Source organism: Pezoporus flaviventris, unplaced genomic scaffold (genome assembly GCF_033815535.1).
Source record: "Pezoporus flaviventris isolate CSIRO_AGI_PZ_B2104156 unplaced genomic scaffold, CSIRO_AGI_Pfla_v1 ptg000021l, whole genome shotgun sequence".
Lineage (NCBI taxonomy): Eukaryota > Metazoa > Chordata > Aves > Psittaciformes > Psittacidae > Pezoporus > Pezoporus flaviventris.
This window is the reverse complement of record NW_026892569.1, coordinates 10,361,502-10,378,466: the sequence shown is the minus strand read 5'-3', so window position 1 is coordinate 10,378,466 and position 16,965 is coordinate 10,361,502. Positions and strand designations below refer to the sequence as shown.

The 16,965-nt window shown below is 50.0% G+C and overlaps 3 protein-coding genes across 10 annotated transcripts in view; 1 reads left to right on the top strand and 2 right to left on the bottom strand.

The window, feature by feature from the left end:
- Window positions 1-110: 110 nt before the first annotated feature.
- On the bottom strand, window positions 111-2,142 carry RPL32 (ribosomal protein L32). The gene is made up of 4 exons (XM_061455978.1): window positions 2,041-2,142; window positions 1,294-1,394; window positions 894-1,075; window positions 111-285 (listed from the first exon to the last, which is right to left on the bottom strand). The coding sequence occupies exons 2-4, from the start codon at window positions 1,387-1,389 to the stop codon at window positions 156-158; spliced, it is 408 nt and encodes a 135-aa protein (XP_061311962.1). The 5' UTR covers window positions 1,390-1,394; window positions 2,041-2,142; the 3' UTR covers window positions 111-155.
- A 491-nt stretch (window positions 2,143-2,633) lies between these two features.
- On the bottom strand, window positions 2,634-9,266 carry MBD4 (methyl-CpG binding domain 4, DNA glycosylase). Of its 2 annotated transcripts, XM_061455976.1 has the most exons (7): window positions 9,142-9,266; window positions 8,042-8,871; window positions 7,402-7,476; window positions 6,931-7,065; window positions 6,534-6,683; window positions 5,831-5,934; window positions 2,634-2,909 (listed from the first exon to the last, which is right to left on the bottom strand). In XM_061455976.1, exons 1-7 carry the CDS (start codon window positions 9,261-9,263, stop codon window positions 2,832-2,834), a joined length of 1,494 nt encoding a protein of 497 aa, XP_061311960.1. In that variant the 5' UTR covers window positions 9,264-9,266; the 3' UTR covers window positions 2,634-2,831. The 2 variants fall into 2 exon arrangements, with proteins under 2 accessions (XP_061311960.1, XP_061311961.1); XM_061455977.1 differs by lacking the exon at window positions 7,402-7,476.
- Window positions 9,267-9,662: 396 nt separating this feature from the next.
- Window positions 9,663-16,965, top strand: part of IFT122 (intraflagellar transport 122) — a 429,684-nt gene continuing 422,381 nt past the window's right edge. For 6 of the 7 annotated variants that reach the window (XR_009743844.1, XR_009743846.1, XM_061455995.1 and 3 more), the window contains exons 1-9: window positions 9,663-9,718; window positions 10,346-10,412; window positions 11,322-11,406; window positions 12,212-12,290; window positions 13,082-13,158; window positions 13,584-13,650; window positions 14,738-14,884; window positions 15,839-15,914; window positions 16,418-16,609. Coding sequence is in view for 4 of the 7 variants with exons in the window: in XM_061455995.1 (XP_061311979.1) it covers window positions 9,678-9,718; window positions 10,346-10,412; window positions 11,322-11,406; window positions 12,212-12,290; window positions 13,082-13,158; window positions 13,584-13,650; window positions 14,738-14,884; window positions 15,839-15,914; window positions 16,418-16,609 (831 nt within the window). In the remaining 3 variants the exon portion in view is untranslated. Of the gene's footprint in view, window positions 9,719-10,345; window positions 10,413-11,321; window positions 11,407-12,211; window positions 12,291-13,081; window positions 13,159-13,583; window positions 13,651-14,737; window positions 14,885-15,838; window positions 15,915-16,417; window positions 16,610-16,965 lie in introns of those variants that run through there. The other variant, XR_009743845.1, reaches the window with a different exon arrangement.

Genomic DNA, 16,965 nt, shown 5'->3' with positions numbered 1-16,965 from the left:
AACTCACCATTAGCTGCCACACCAACACACATGAGCCAGTGGTACAGGGGAGCCACCCGCTGCCCCCAGCCCCAGCCCTTCCCTCCAGCCATTCACAACACCCACCCCAGTCTGTTTTACACTTTATTAAATACACCTCGGAGGCAGAGGCTGCTCTACTCGTTCTCCTCACTGCGCAGCCTGGCGTTGGGGTTGGTGATCTTAATGGCGAGCTGGGCCGCCCTCTCCACGATTATCTTCCGGTTCTTAGAAGACACGTTGTGAGCGATCTCTGCGCAGTACGACCTGTTGGGAACACACAGTGCATCAGGCTCAGCTCCCACAGCAGCCAAGGCAAAGCAAAGTGCTTCAGAGCCATCCGGCTGGCAGCACTGGGATGCAGCAGAGCACAGCAGTGTCACAACACAATGGGGGAGCTGAACGATGCAAGTCTCCCTATCACCAAGCCCGACCATCCCAGCCTGAGGCAGGAGCTCAGCACAGCGAGACCCTTCTGCTCTTCCTCTTGTGAACAAAGAGCCAGTAAGAGGCAGTGTTTAAGCATTAATTATTACTCTTATTATTTCGTTCTGAAAGTGCTACATGTGGACTCAGGCCTGTGCCTGAACAGGCACATGAAGCTAGCGCTCTCCAATTGCTGCTTTATCAGTAGTACTGAGCACGTATTGAGCTGTTTGCCACCTCTGTGTCACTGTGCTTCACCTAGAAAGGCTGCACAGATGAGCCCTGAGGTCCCTTCCAACCTGGGATTCTGTGACCAAAGGAGGAGTTCATCAACCAGGACCCCACGGGTGCACTACTGGGGAAACCAAGACAACCTTCATGCTCCTGAAGGCAACAGCTTCCTTGTGTCCGCCTCCCCTGACTGCGCTGCCTTTCCCCCGCAGACTTACTTGTTGCTCATCATGAGCACCTCCAGCTCCTTGACGTTGTGGACCAGGAACTTCCTGAAGCCCGTGGGCAGCATGTGCTTGGTCTTCTTGTTGCTCCCATAACCAATGTTGGGCATCAGGATCTGACCCTTGAAGCGCCGGCGAACTCTGTTATCAATGCCCCTCGGTTTGCGCCAGTTGCGCTGGAGAAATGCAGAAAACATTTACTGCAGGGAGCAGTTCTGAGAGCAGCGTGAAGGCAATGGCCTCCAGGTGACAGCTCCAGCCACTACTCACCGTGCCAGGCCGTGACAGCACAGCCCTGCACCTTTCGTGCCTTAATTCACCACCACCCCCGAGGCAGCTGTGCCCAGGTGTCCCCGAATTCACATCCCCATGAACTTCCCCAGTGAGGTTTTACCTTGATCTTGACATAGCGATCAGACTGATGCCGGATGAACTTCTTGGTTCTCTTCTTGACGATCTTAGGTTTCACGAGAGGCCTGAGGGCAGGCATGGTGCCTAAGGCAAACGGGACCGGTGTGAGCAGGGCGGCCTGGCATGGAGGCGATGCACTGCCCGCCTGCAGCGCGTGTCGCAGACTGCCTTCCACTCGCGGGCCACTCCGGAGGCTAGCGAGGGAATGGGTGTTCGCCTGCAGTGCCTCTGCCTCCCGCCTCCGAAGCTGGCAGAGCACTGAGAGCTCTCCAGATGCGATCCTGGGAGGTTGCCCGCGGCCGCGTTCACGTCCCCCTCCCGCCCCGAGCACTCAGGAGCCCTCCCCACCCCGAGCAGGCGGTGCTGCTTCAGCTATCCCTCGGCAGAGCGGCGGGGGAGCCTGAGCGCCAAACCCGGGGGGGGGCTGCGCCGCCTGACGGGAACGGGCCGGCGCTCGCCGCGCTGCCGCTGAACGTGGCGGGTTTGGCGCACACGCTCCGGCGCCGCTTTACCGAGGGAGCGCCGCGGCCAAGCCCGGGCCGGGCCCGAACTCCCACACCGCGACCTCGGTCAGGCCCCAGCCGACGCCGCGGCGGAGCCCCCGTTACCCGGCCGCCGCCTCGCCGAGACCCCACGGAGGTCCCGGCCCTAGGGGTCCGCACCGCGGGGAAGGAGGAAGGGAGGGGAACGGACCCGCGGGGGCAGCGGATGGCGACGGATGGGAACTCACCGGGAGCGCGATGGCGCCTTCCGCGGCAGGCCCCGCCGAGAGAGGGAGGCGGGGCCGCGCGCAGGGGCTGATGGGATATGCGGAAGGTCCTGCCAGGCTCACGCGGCGGAGCAGAGCGGGCACCGAAACGACCCCGGGCCGCCGGCGGAGGATGGCACCGGGCGTGCTCTGTCCGGCGGGGCCGTCCCGGTATCAGCGGATCGGCGCTGCCCCGCGCCCGGTACCGTGCGCTCGGGACGGAGCTACGAGGACCTGCCCGAGCACACACAGCTTCCGCCAATCCCGCCGGGCGCGGGAGCTCCCCCTGGCGGAGCGGCTGCTCAATCCCGGAGCGTGGGAGCGGAGGCCTCCGGGGTCGCACGCCCGAAAGGCGGCGGCGCTGCCGCACATCGCTGCTTTCTCCTCATCCCCCTTCCCCTCCGCACCCGCCCCTGAGCACCTCTGCCATCGCCAGCCTCCACTTGCGCAGCGGAACCAGAGCTGCACCCCCCCCCCCCCTCCAGCCAGGGCTGGGCACTTGCTGGCAGTGAGCGCCGGGAAGGCACCGTGCACCGGGGCTGCGGCTGGGCCCAGGAGGCACCGCGAACAGGCACTACAAAAACTGGGATACGTTTATTAAAAGCCAGGGATCTGAAACATGACATCACAACAATGACCCGAGCCGGGTGCAACACACAGATAAATACTTAATGTAAGAACTTGGTCAGAGTAACCCCTGCGCGGAGCATGTAAGGCTGTGAAGACCAGGAGGTGGGAGCTGTGCCTTTCCGGTGCCTTTCCTTCCCAGTGCCTCAGCCTATGCTCAGTCTGTCCCGGTTCTCCCAGAGCCATGTGTGGTACACGTTTAACTTGTGGTCCTGTGGCTGTACCTAAAACACCATGAAAATGCTCAGCATTCAATAAAAGACCTTCTCTTGAAAAACCTCATTGCTCTGGTGGATTTCCCCTCCTTTGGGACCCCTCCGTGTCTCACAGAGCCATGTGCTATGTGCCCATGCCAACCAAGGAATACAGCACTTGTTCAGCCCTGAAACCACCCACCCCATGTGAACTGGGAGCAGGGTCCCACACTGGAGAGCAAACCGGCCTCTCGCAGACATCTGCCATAAGAGGACCCCAGCACGGCAGAGACCACCAGTGCTGATCACAGAGGGATGCCAGGATCAGGCTGGCAGGAAGCATAAGGAACCTGGTTCATAACTGGAGCAGGGAAGAGACCCACACAGCGAGAGTGGAAAATAACAGGAAAAAAAAAAATGAAGGTGACAAGATTTTAAAGGTTCAGACTTGTAAAAGGGACATTCTGTGAACTTGACCTACTGAAGGTATGGAAATCACCATCTCTTTTCACAGTATCACAGTATCACAGTATGTTAGAGATTGGAAGGGACCTCGAAAGATCATCTAGTCCAATCCCCCTGCCGGAGCAGGAACACCTAGATAATGTTACACAGGAATGCGTCCAGGCGGGTTTTGAATGTCTCCAGGGAAGGAGACTCCACAACCTCCCTGGGCAGCCTGTTCTAGTGTTCCGTCACCCTCACTGAGAAGAAGTTTCTTCTCAAGTTTAAGTGGAACCTCTTGTGTTCCAGTTTGTACCCATTACCCCTTGTCCTATCATTGTTTGCCACTGAGTAGAGCCTGGCTCCGTCCTCGTGACACTCCCCCTTTATATATTTATAGACACTGATAAGGTCACCCCTCAGTCTCCTCTTCTCCAAACTATAGAGACCCAGCTCCCTCAGTCTTTCCTCATAAGGGAGATGCTCCACTCCCTTAATCATCTTAGTTGCCCTGCGCTGGACTCTCTCCAGCAGCTCCCTGTCCTTCTTGAACTGAGGGGCCCAGAACTGGACACAATACTCCAGATGCGGTCTCACCAGGGCAGAGTAGAGGGGAAGGAGGACCTCTCTCGACCTACTAACCACCGCCCTTCTAATACACCCCAGGATGCCATTGGCCTTCTTAGCCTCAAGGGCACAGTGTTGGCTCATGGTCATCCTGTCGTCCACTAGGACCCCCAGGTCCCTCTCCCCTACACTGCTCTCTAACAGGTCATTTCCCAACCTATACTGGAACCTGGGGTTGTTCCTGCCCAGATGCAGGACTCTACACTTTCCCTTGTTATATTTCATCAAGTTACTCCCTGCCCAACTCTCCAGCCTATCCAGGTCTCGCTGGATGGCAGCACAGCCTTCTGGCGTATTAGCCACTCCTCCCAGCTTAGTGTCATCAGCAAACTTGCTGATAGTACACTCAATTCCCTCATCTAAATCATTGATGAATATATTAAATAATACCGGTCCCAGTACTGACCCTTGAGGCACTCCACTAGTTACAGGCCTCCAACTAGACTCAGCCCCATAGACTACAACTCTCTGGCTTCTCTCCTTCAGCCAGTTCGCAGTCCACCTCACTACCTGATCATCCAGTCCACACTTCCTCATTTTAGCCGTGAGGATGCTGTGGGAGACTGTGTCAAATGCTTTGCTGAAGTCAAGGTAGACCACATCCACCGCTCTGCCATCATCCATCCACCGTGTTATTTCCTCATAAAAGGCTAAGAGATTGGTCAAACATGATTTCCCCCTGGTGAAGCCATGTTGACTGCCCCTCATAACCTTCTTATCCTTGATATGCCTTAAGATGGTACCAAGGATAAGGTGTTCCATCACTTTCCCAGGGGTGGAGGTGAGGCTGACCGGCCTATAGTTACCCGGGTCCTCCTTCTTGCCCTTTTTGAAGACTGGAGTGACATTTGCTTTCCTCCAGTCCTCAGGCACCTCTCCCGTTTCCCAAGACTTGGTAAAGATGATGGAGAGTGGTCTAGCAATGACTTCCGCCAGTTCCCTCAGCACCCGCGGGTGCATCCCATCTGGACCCATGGATTTATGGATGTCCAGATTGCTCAACTGGTCTCTAACCCATTCCTCATCGACTAAGGCAAACCGCTCCGTCGACCTGACTTCATCTAAGGTCTCAGGGGTACAGGGCTCTTCAGGACTGCCCGCAGCAGAGTAGACAGAGACAAAGAAGGCATTCAGTAACTCTGCCATCTCTTTATCTTCTGTCACCAGGGCACCCATCCCGTTCATCAGTGGGCCTACATTGCCTCTGGTGTTAGTTTTGTCTGCCATGTATTTAAAAAAGCTCTTTTTGCTGTCCTTGACCCTTCTTGCCAGGTTTAATTCTAAGGATGCCTTAGTCCTCCTAGCTGCCTTCCTACATCCTCTAGCAGCAGCCTTATATTCCTCCCAAGTGGCCAGCCCCTCCTTCCATGACCTGTAAACTCTCCTCTTCCACTTGAGCATACCCAGCAATTCCCTGTTTAGCCACGCAGGTCTCTTGGCCCTCTTCCTTGACTTCCTACGTGTCGGGATGCTCCGATCTTGAGCACGGAAAAAGTAGTCCTTGAATGTCAACCAACTATCTTGGGCCCCTTTACCTTCAAGCAGCCCTGCCCATGGGATTTCCCCTAGCAATTGCTTGAAAAGGCCAAAGTTTGCCCTGCTAAAGTCCAGGGTTGCAATTCTACTTGGTATTCTACTAGTCCTGCCACACAAGATCCTGAACTCCACCATCTCGTGGTCGCTGCAACCAAGGCAGCCCTCAACCCTTACTGCTTCAACCAGATCCTCCTTGTTAGTGAGGATGAGATCCAGCAGCGCTCCTCTCCTGGTCGGCTCATCCACCATTTGCAGGAGGAAGTTATCATCCATCCAGTGGAGCCATCAGTACAATCAGAGGCAAAGGACAGAGCATGGAGCCAGCAGCGCGGCCGCAAACCCACCTCCTTCCACTCGTTGACACAGAAGATCCTGTAAGAGTCATTCCCATACTTGCCAATGCCATGCAGCTCGATAGGGTACTTCCACTGCTTGCTCAGGTACTCATCTGCAACACACAGGTACAGGCTCCAGTGCCTGCAGGCAGCTGCCAAAGCAGCTCTGGACAAAATCCTCATTCTGTGCTACTGTTACTCGGCTCCATTTTGGAACATTTTAGATGGAAAACACAAGTTTTGTCTCTCTCCTGGTGACAGTAGGTGATGAATCCCTACAGGGCACAGCTAAAACACCTCTTAAACGAATCACCATGGGGGAGCTTTAATTACATCTCTCTCCTCAGAACCCACGGAGGAATAGTTTTATTCTAAGTACAGAAAATATCAGAATCATAGCAGAATTCCTACTGGAACGGCCTTCTGGATGTCACCTGATGCAACACAGAGCAGAGCCACTTGCAGAACACAAAGTCACTCTTGCAGGTGTTCACATCTTTTTGCACTCAAGGTCTCTATGTATGTTATTTCATTCTCACAGTTGAGACAGCAGGAGCAGCAGTGCTGCATATGTAAGACCAACGCTGCAAAAACCAAACCACCACCAATATTTGCCCAAGAGAAAGGAAAATCAGAGAGCACTGTCTGAAAGAGCGGTTTGCCTCACTCGTGTAATTTAGACCATTCCACTGGCAAACCTGGGAAATCCTACCTGAGAACTTGATGATTGTTTTTGCTCTGAGCTCATAGAGGCCAAGAGGTTTGAGCAGCTCTGACATCTCTCTCCAGTCTGCATTCCTGGTTATTTCAGGAGAAGGATATTTCTTAAGGAACTCCCAGAGCACAGGAATTGCCATTTTACCTAGCGAGAGAAACCACCATGAGCAGAAGGCTGTGCAGGTCATTCTCTTTATTCATCGTCTGTGTATGCTTTCTGAAGTGAGTTTCTTCAGAGGCAAGAGCTATGATTGACAGATTACTGCTTTTTACACTGACACAAGTTAAAACACATTTATTCTTTCATTAATGCTATTAAAAATGGCAGCTGTTCTGACCCTGTAACACCTCCCGACCATTTATACAACATCAAATTGTATTAGTCTGTTTACCTGAAGTTTTATTGAGAAATATGGTTGCAATGAGAAGTTTCCACGGATCATGGAAAAGTGTTTCTTGGATTAGATTAAAAGGAGAACGTGGAGGAGTCCATTTTCTGAGGGCCTTCCTTCTAGGTGCGCTGGGAGCTGTACATAGAAACAACACAGGATGATTTATTGGATAGTAAAGGATGGGGTTACCTACTTAAATGAAAATAATAAACCCCAATGAAGCCCTTTTGAAGCAGATTCATCTTTGGGGGGGCACAATATGCAGATGGAGGTGTTTGACACCAGCCTTCAGAGCTGTTTGCAAGACACAAACCACTGAAGTGTAAAACAGGACAAGATCAGTTGTGCTGAACCGAGCTCTCTGATGCCACCTGAGCACAGCCAGCCTAAACCTGAAGAAATTCCCCATAGCATCATCTGATCTTGAGCTATCCTATCCCTCCCCCCATAAGAAATATTATAAGAGTATACCTTCTTTACTGTATTTACTTGAAAAATACGGACTTGTTTTCCTCCTATCCACTTGTGTCCGTGGGATAGAGTCTTCTGTAAAGAGATAATACCTCAGCATTAAAAGGGGAAAAAGAACCCAAGCATTTTGCTGTCCTGCCCCATGCACCATTTCCACTTTATGTTGTGATGCAAAGATAAGGATTTCTTCTAGGTGTCCAGAACATAAATATGCTTTAGATTCGCTCCGGTACTGCTCTGCATTTCATGTCTCTGAAAAGTCTTCACAAGAGAAGACTTCCTTTGCTGCAGTCTGAAGAAACAGGCTTAAACTACAGCTGAGGTATTAAATGTTGCCCACACACTCCAGCACACAAAACAAGCCAGGAAGAGCCTTTTCTAAGAATCAAACAGACCAACTGCGCAATGACATTAAGAGGTGGTGCAATGAAGGTAATGAATGCTATTGTATTATATGGCTAAAGAGATCAACAGAGTAAGTTCCAGTTGGAAATAAATCTGCATTAAGTCAAATGCTGTTGGATAAAGAAATGAGACATTCAGATGCTGAAGCAGCCTGACCTGGAACAGAAAATTGCTTGTACGGGTAAACCCCCTGGCGGAATGTTAGGCCCATGTTCTGCTCAATCCATACACGTACCTGGCAGCACTTTAACGGCTGTGAAGCTGCTCTTGTCACACAGCTGCAAGGCATCAGCAGCCCTTTCAGTCTCAGGTTTAGACTCCTGGTTACCCGGACTCTCTCCACCTGTCTCTTTCCCCACTCCCAACCCGCTGGGTTTCTCCTCACACTGTGCACATGTGTCTTTAGATGCTGCCTCTGCAGGTTCCTCCTCTGTCAGGCCCTGCAACCCCCTCTGCGAGCAAGCTGGCACCGCGCTCAGCTGCGAGGCCGACCGTGGCCACAGCCGAGCCGTGCCTGCACCCGCAGGGTCTGCCCCCTGCTCCTCCACACCCCACCTGCCCACCCCACTCGTGTCTATCTGTCTACAGAGCCTCTTGCTCTGTACGCAGCCCGTTTCTTGCTTATTCCCCGCTCTTCTCTGCCTTTTGTTCTGGGTGCTGTTGCGATCCCTCTCTTCTGAGCTCTTCACAGCTTTCCTGTTCTGGACACGTTTTAAATCTGCCCCCTTCTTTTTGGTTTTCAAACACTCCTCTGGGTTCATGCCTTTCCCGATCAACTCTTGGCTTTCCAAAGCGCATGGAGCGTCTCCCAGGTGCTCATTCCCAGCCTGAACACTTTGAATTCCATTCTCTGCACCATTTTGCAGGCCTTGCACTTGACTGTGAGGATCCTCATTTTCTGAATCACTTCTCGTGGCTTTTGTGCTGTAGCTTTTCACCCTCAGACATCTCCTCCTCCCATTAGAGGCTGTAAAATCAAAATCTTCCACTTTCAGCGATGTCTCCCCAGTTTTCCGAAAGTACTCCGCGAGGGCCCTTTTGGATCGCAGCTTACTTCCGTCAGGGCTGTGGCAGGAGAGAAAAGGGAATGAAAGACACCCCCCCTCACCCCTGGCTCTCACTTCGCACCTACTGCAGCATCTCAGCAACCCAAACAAAGGGCAGAGGCAGCTGAGCGCTGGCGCCTGGACCGGAGCAGCTCCACAGCGGCTTCACCGACAGCCCTCCCCGCGCTGTGCGCTTCCTCCCGGGACCCCCGCATGCACTCACACACCCGCGAGCCCCGCCCGTGCTACCGGGAGGGGCCGGCGGCGTTTGCCCCGGGACCGGCCGCACCTGATGAAGCACACGTCGGTCCGCCCCGCCGTCCTGCCCGCCTGCCTGCGCCTCGTCACCCGCTGCCAGCCGACGGGCACGGCGCTGGGCACGGCCGCCGCCGGTTGCTCCGCAAGCTCCATCTCCGCCGCCTCGCCAGTGCCCCCGCCGCTGGCACTAGGGCCGGGACGCTCCGCCGCTGCTGCGTCTCGGCTGCTGCACGGGGGAGCAGAGCACAGATCGATCCCTGCCCGAGCGCGACGGCTCTGGGAAGCGGCGAATTTAGCCCCGGTTCCCGCACGACCCCGGGCCCACCGCGCCCCACGGCGTCACCTGCCGCCGCCTCCCCCGTCCCGCTGGGGGGCGCTGCGGTTCTTTCCCGCCCCGCTCTGCCGCCGCTCCTGCGTCCTGCTCTGCGCATGCGCGCCCTGGCCCCGTTGGCGAGCGCCCCCTGCCGCTGCGGCGGGTCCCCAGGCGCATGAGCGTTGCCCGTGGCGCCGGCGGGGAGGGTGTAAACAAGGACCGCTGAGGAGGCCCGGCCCGGCCCGGCCCGGGCGATGCGGGCCGCGCTCACCTGGCGCGACAAGGCCGAGCACTGGTGAGCGGCCCTGGAGGGCCGGCCTGTGAGAGGTCGCGTCCCGGTGGGGCTGTGGGCCGGGAGCAGGCTGGGCCGCGGCCGGGCCATCGGGGGAGCGGTGCCGGGCATGGCGGCGGCACTTACCCGGCTGGGTGTGCGGCGGAGTCCGCGGCTTGGGGCTGCTGGTTGAGGCCGCGCTGGGCTCGGCGGTACCGGCCGCTGCTCTGCCCCGCTCCCACCGCGCGGGCGGCGGGAGGCCTGGCCTGAGCGTCCTCCTGCAGGCAGGGGTTCTCCTCCCGTGCAGGCCCCCGCGGCAGCAGCGCTGCGCTCCTACTGCTCGATACCGGAGCTCAGTAACGCTGCCCCTTTTCGAGGTGGTTTTTGTCGTTCTCAGCTCCCGTTCAGCCGCAGGGCAGCAGCCGCGCCCGTGCGTATGAGAGTCTGCCCCCGGGGCCGGGAGGCGGGCAGTGCTTGGGCTCCTCGGGGCACAGGGTGACCATCCCGGAGCTCTTAGGCTCCGCTGGCCTCTGGAGTACGCAGTTACCGGTGTTTGTTGTGCGGCATCTTTGACTTGAAAGAAAATCTATTTTCTGTCCACTAACAGGGAGTTTTTCGGGGGGGGGGATTTGTTTCTTCTTTTTCCTTTAGTATTTATGACCTTGCATTCAAACCAGATGGGACTCAGTTGATAATTGCTGCTGGAAATAGACTGCTGGTAGGGAAACTTTTTCCTCTTACATTTATAGTTGTATGCATATGATTCTTTTACATGTACTTACGAACCTATCAAAAATCCTCTTATCTCTACTAGTCCAGCCTCCTATCTGCATACATATTAATGCAGGCTAATTGTAAAGCTTTTCAATGTTTCTTACCAAGTTTTAAGCTCTATTTTCAAAAGTAATGGGATTTAAGTTACTTTCCTCATCTCATCCACTCGCACCTCACCAGGTCGTTTGGAGTCCATTAACTCACTTGTAGCACAGTGGCGTGGCTTGCAAACACTGCATTGTTACAAGTTTCATGCAAAGCTGTGAAAAGAAACTCGAATTGGTGCCCTGGCTTTGTGAGAAGCTTCAGCTGGAGCTTTTTTGTGCTTCCCCGGTTCTGCCTGCCTGTGTCTGACTCGTCAGGAGGAGCAGCTCGGGGCTGTGCTGCTCATGGGCCCTCAAAGCTTTCAGGTGGGGTGGGGGAGGCACGACATAGAAATGTAGTGAGGAGCACAGAGCAGCGGGCTGCAGTTCACAGTGCTCATGGAACAGGACATTGAGTTAGGGTCCTTTCCACTAATTTATTACATTTAAGCATCTAATGAAGAGAAAGAAGAAAGGACTAAAGCACGCAGGTCAAATGAGGTGTTTGGAATCTTCTGTGCGTGTAGTTTTCTAACACTGAGTTTTCTCATTCTGAGAAGTATTGCATTAAGGAAAGCTTCTGCACTTTAAGCCATTTTGTCTTGCATGGACTATATACTGTGTAAAAAAGAACACAAAAGAAGGTGTATAACCCTTTTGGCCTTCAGTAATTTTATCTTAGCCCTCGCTGAGATATTTTTTTATGTATGTCTTTTTGTTTGAATGTTTGGCTTTGTTTGTTGGTTTTTTTTTTTCCCATGTTTAAATAGGTATATGATACTTCTGATGGAACCTTAATCCAGCCTTTGAAAGGACATAAGGACACTGTGTACTGTGTGGCTTATGCCAAAGATGGTAAATACCACTTTGGGGGCTTTGCTAGTCTGGTTTGTACAGTGCATGTCTGTAGTGCCAGTTGCTAGACAGAGAAACCAGGGTTGTTTCACTAACTCATCTGAACACACACGTGAGTGTTGGTGGTTTGTAACGGAGAGATTGATCTGCAGAAGTACCCTACTGTTACATGTGAGGCTACCTGTTAATCCAAGAACTGCAGCCCCCACTTTCTTCCCCCTTGTACTTCAGTGGTGGTAAAGTTAATATTTGTGGGTAACGTGAGGAGAAGCCTTGTCCCAGAGATCCTCTCTCTAGCACCCCACCTGTCTCTGGTTTTTATTTTTATTCCCATAGTTTCTCTGTCCCAAGGCTTTCCCTTCTGATCCCCCACACGCTACCATGCTTACTACAGGCCTTATTCTGTTTCCAGTTCTCATTCTGTGGGGGCTTACTGTGTGGATTCAGAGGACTTCCTCTCAGATCCTGCTGGTTAAGCTTTCGGGGGTGCCTGTGGAAATGGACTGGTTTTCCCTTGACCCTGTTAACATAAATGCACACCCTGTGACTGACAGCATTGGAAAGTCTGGCTGCTTCCTTGCCTGGCTGGGCTTTAGCACGGCCTGCTCTATGGGAGCAGCAAAGTCAAGTCACCCAAGTTCCATGTAGCTGGAGGAGTGCTGTCACATCAAGACACTTGCAGTGTTAGGCCCTTTATTACATGAGCCTTGTCAAGTTCAAGAACTTCTTGCTCTCTCTTTGATTAAATGTTTGGAGTGAAAGTGATTCTTGTATGCGTGGGATTTAAATGATATCTAATTCCTAGGCAAACGCTTCGCATCTGGCTCTGCTGATAAAAGTGTGATAATTTGGACTTCAAAGTTAGAAGGAATTCTGAAATACACGTAAGTGACGCCTTCCAATTCTGTGCCTCTCAAAAGCGGACTTTGATTATGCTCTTCTGCTGTCAAAGAGTGTGTGCTATTAGATCTGGAGGAAGGTTGGCTAAGGTCAGAGAAAATGCCAGGGGGTAATAGGAAAGGGAGGAGGAAGAGAACAGTCAAAGTATCTGAACGAGGCAGGAAAGCAATTAAAGGCTTAAAAGAGGGTGAGAAGTTTGGATAAGACTCTGGGTTTAGAGGGCTGGCAGAGAATTGGGGAAACTCTCTACAGATCAGAATAAAATTAAACAGAAAGTGACTCTTCTTGTAAAACAAACAAGATTAATATAAAGCTGGTTCAAAGAGCAAATTAAACATCAGGTTTGGAGCTTTTGGTGTATTCCATCTTCTGGCTTTGTTTTTACATCACCCCTCTTAAACGGCATCTTCAAATTCTGTTTCTGAATGTGTGTGTGCATTGCTAGTTGTATGCACAAGCCAGTGGACTACTGGGAACATATGCAGCCGTATTTGGTTTAGAATTTGGATATAACCTTTAATCATGTTTCACAAACCACTATCTCTGTACATTTTTAGCTGATCTTGATGAAATACAGTGAATCCTGCCACTTAGAGACAATTTTTGTAAGGTTTATTACTGATCTAGTTTACAGTAATAGCAGATTAATTTGATGTAATATAAACTGATCAAATTATTTCTAGCATCTGGTGAACCTTTCAGCTATCTTGCTGAAAGTCATCAAAGGGGGCATTTAAGAATGATTTATTGAAATATGATTGTAATTTCATTCTAGGCATAATGACTCTATTCAGTGCGTTTCATACAATCCTCTTACTCATCAGCTGGCATCCTGTTCTTCCAGTGATTTTGGTATGTCTTCTTCCTCCAACTTTTCCATTAAGCCAATAAATTCTATTAAAGTTGTATAGCAAAGCTACCTACAGATGGGTACAGTTCTTTATATCCAGAAGAGATGAGGTACAAAATAGATTACCTAAAGTAATATTAGATAGTTATTTAAATCACTTAAACTCCTTTGGAAAGGGCTATGTAGTGAGGAGCCATGGTATAAAATGTACTACTTTGATACTATGATTTTTTGTAGAGACACTCACTGTATTGTTTAAATGGATTTTTTTTTTTTTCCTGATAAATACCATGTATTTAAATGTCCTAGCAGTGGGTGAGACTTTAGTCCCTGGGAAGTTCCAGCTGAGTTTTCTGACAATGTTAGTTTTCAGTCCGAACACTGGTCATTTGTCATTTACTTTGGCTTTTTGTTTGCTTTAATCAAGGCTTGTGGTCTCCTGAGCAGAAATCAGTCTCTAAACATAAGACCAGCAGTAAGGTTACTTGCTGTAGGTAAGTTTTAAGGATTACCTGGGTCATTTAAGTTAGTTTCAATGCAAACCATTCAAGTTAATGTGCAAGCGTAAAGGAAAAAAATGTTCAAGTGAGACAATTCAGTGTATGCAGAGCCAGTGTCCAGCAGTGTGATAGTTCAGTGTATGCAGAGCCAGTGCCCAGCAGTGTGCCAGGCTCTGCTGCCTGGCTGCTCAGTACCATCATGTGTTGCTGCTTTGCCATTCACAGCAGTGAAATACCTGGGCAGTGTTTATAATACTCCAGTAGGAATATGATTAATGTTTATCAGAGATGATTTGTTCTTTCTGGTGTAGTTTTCACAGAGACCGACTGGCCCCTCTCCTCTCCCTGCACCCTTTCTGTTTTCATAGCAAAGGGGTTTGGTTTTTAATTTGGTTTTTATTTGGTGCTCTTTATAACTGAATTCTTCTGAAAGTATCAGAGAGGTGTTCTGGTCTGGAGCAGGTGCCTTCTCTCTGCCTCTGTTAGTCACCTTGTGAAATAGCAGTAATGTGAAGTTAGAGGAAAAATAATTATACTTTTGGCTTATGGAGCCATTCATCCCCTGTGTTCTATTTTCAGCAGAAGGAGATATTAATGATTATGGGGAAACTGAAGCAAGGGTTCATTAGTTTGTATAAAGTGGTCCATCTGACTGCAGTGGAGACAAGAACAGAGCTCAGATCTCCTCTGTCCTGCACTGTGTGGTTTTATCTGATCAGTGTTCTAAACGTGGCTTTTAAAGCAGTCTGGTCTACTGCCAGCACTGTCATTCCCCAAAATGTGTCTGTTACTTAGCACATGTTAGAAGTATTGAAAGCAGATGATAGATTTAATTTTTTCTTTTTTTATTTCTACATATATTTTAATTCTATGTATATTATAAAATGTTCTTGCTGTAGTGCATGCTGTTGCCATAAATGTGGTTTTAGATGCATAAACAAACTGTGGGATTACTGGCTACCTCCCAGAACTCCCTCTTAGAAGTGTATTTCAGTCCTCCCTATTTGAGTATGTTGTGCATCCTACCTTCCTGCTGCTTGTTTATAGTAGTTTGCTCTTCAGTAAATGTGTGTTTTACCAGCTGGACAAATGATGGCCAGTACCTAGCTCTGGGGATGTTCAATGGCGTTGTCAGCATACGGAATAAGAATGGTGAAGAGAAAGTTAAAATAGAGCGGGCAGGGGGTGCTTCATCTCCAATATGGTCAATTTGTTGGAATCCATCCAGGTAAATCATTTCATCCTTCCTTTTTCATGCTAAATAGGTAATCCCTGTCTTATTGATTGCAAAAAGGCTTGACTTTTATCCCTGCTGAAACAGATTAATGCCATGTAGGTTGCCTTTTTTTAAGTGATTGTGTATTGGGGTTTTGGCTTTGCTGCCAGTCTTCAATTGCATGGAGAAAGTGAGAACAAGTTCTATTTAAATCATAGAATCATTTAGGTTGGAAGAGACCACGCATTAACTCAGCACTGCCAATTCCACCACTAAACCAAATCCCCAGGTGCCACATCTACACATCTTTTAAATGACTTCAGGGACAGTGACTCCACCATTGCCCTGGGCAGCCTGTTCCAATTCTTACCAACCCTTCTGGCCAAGAAATTATTACCACCTCCCTTCTTCCTAGGCAAGAAGCTGTGGAGAAGGTACCTCATGATTTACTCCAAGCTGAACAGATCATGTCAGAGTCCTGAAGTTCACAAATTTGAGACCTGGAGCCTTTCCTTGCTCTGCTGTTGGTTCCACAGGAACAATTTTGGTTATTTTTGTTTCCCTGCCTTACACTGGCAGCAGTAGCTGACTCTTGCTCAGCTGCACTGACTGGTGTTATGGTGGCTTTGTACTACAGTAGCTGAGATCCGTATCCAGGCCTGGGTGCTTCACCTGTGTGAGGGACCATAATTAGCTTCACTGTACCAGGGCTTGTGCCCTGTGTGTGCAGTTGTGCCTCAAGCCTTGCAGTTGTTCTGTGAAGGAGACTGAGTGTTCTTTCGTGTCCCCAGGCTGTCTCCATCAGTTTTAAATGGCAGGATGTATCTGCTGTCCTTTCAGGTTTTGGGTTGTTTTAAAGAGTAATATGAAGTAAATCCTGTTATTCTATTACTTGGTTCTGTTGCTCCAAGACATTTGTTAGTAAATCACTGTAGAATAACTACATATTTCTCTTTTGTTCATTAGAGATGAACGCAATGATATTTTAGCTGTGGCAGACTGGGGCCAGAAACTTTCCTTTTACCAACTCAGTGGCAAACAGGTATGTTTCATTAAGTGCATTCAAGAGGGGCAGGGTTTTTCTGATTCTGTTTTGTGTTCTACATTCAAAGTGCTTGATTAGCTCCAGCAAATGTTTTCTGTTTTCCCAGCCTTTTAGGAATCTGCTTTTTCTAACCATCTTTTCCTTCAGCTCTTGTTTCCTCCATGGCCGCTCAGCTGCTCTTAAAATTCCTGTGTCAAAGCCCTTGCAACTTTGCTGACTTTCATGATACATTTTACTGGTCTGGAGAGGGCATTTTAATATTTTTTTCAACTGATTAAAGTGGGTTTTGTGAGGTGCTTGTGTTCTGAGTAGACTGGCTGTGGGGACTGGGGAGATTCTTGGATGTATTTTAGAACTGCCTTTGGGAATCTTAATACAGCCAGTGGTGTTCTGTGGATAGCCAGAGATGAGAAGACAGGTAGCAGTGACAGGAGTTGTTGCCCTTGGGAAAATAAGAAATGATTCTTTTGTTAATGCTTTTGATTATTTTTCCTGTGTAGATTGGGAAGGACAGAATGCTCAATTTTGACCCTTGCTGTGTTAGCTATTTTACCAAAGGAGAGTATATCTTATTGGGAGGTTCTGATAAGCAAGTCTCCCTCTTCACGAAGGATGGTGTGCGTCTTGGTACCATAGGAGAGCAAAGCAGCTGGGTGTGGACATGCAGAGTTAAACCAGACTCCAACTATGTGGTGAGTCAGAACATTTCTCTGGTGTTTTCATAGACAGTTTGTCATGTAAGGTAAGATCATAAATCTTGAACTCAGTCTAGATATTGTGAGTCAGGCTGTAGAACCTGAGCAGAGTCTAGTGAGGTCCTTGAACTGTGACTGAAATGGGAAAATGGCACCTAATAACTTCTAGGTTGACCAAATCTAATTCCATGATGGGAAGAAAATGTTCAGATCTGTTTGAGTTTCTAGCATTACACCTTGTGGAAAATGCCTACAAGGCATCTGTTAGCCATAAATGCTGCACTTTGTGTCATTGTACAAATATGAGGAGATAGAGAGTGAATTGAAAACCGTTCCCCATCCCCCAGAAAATC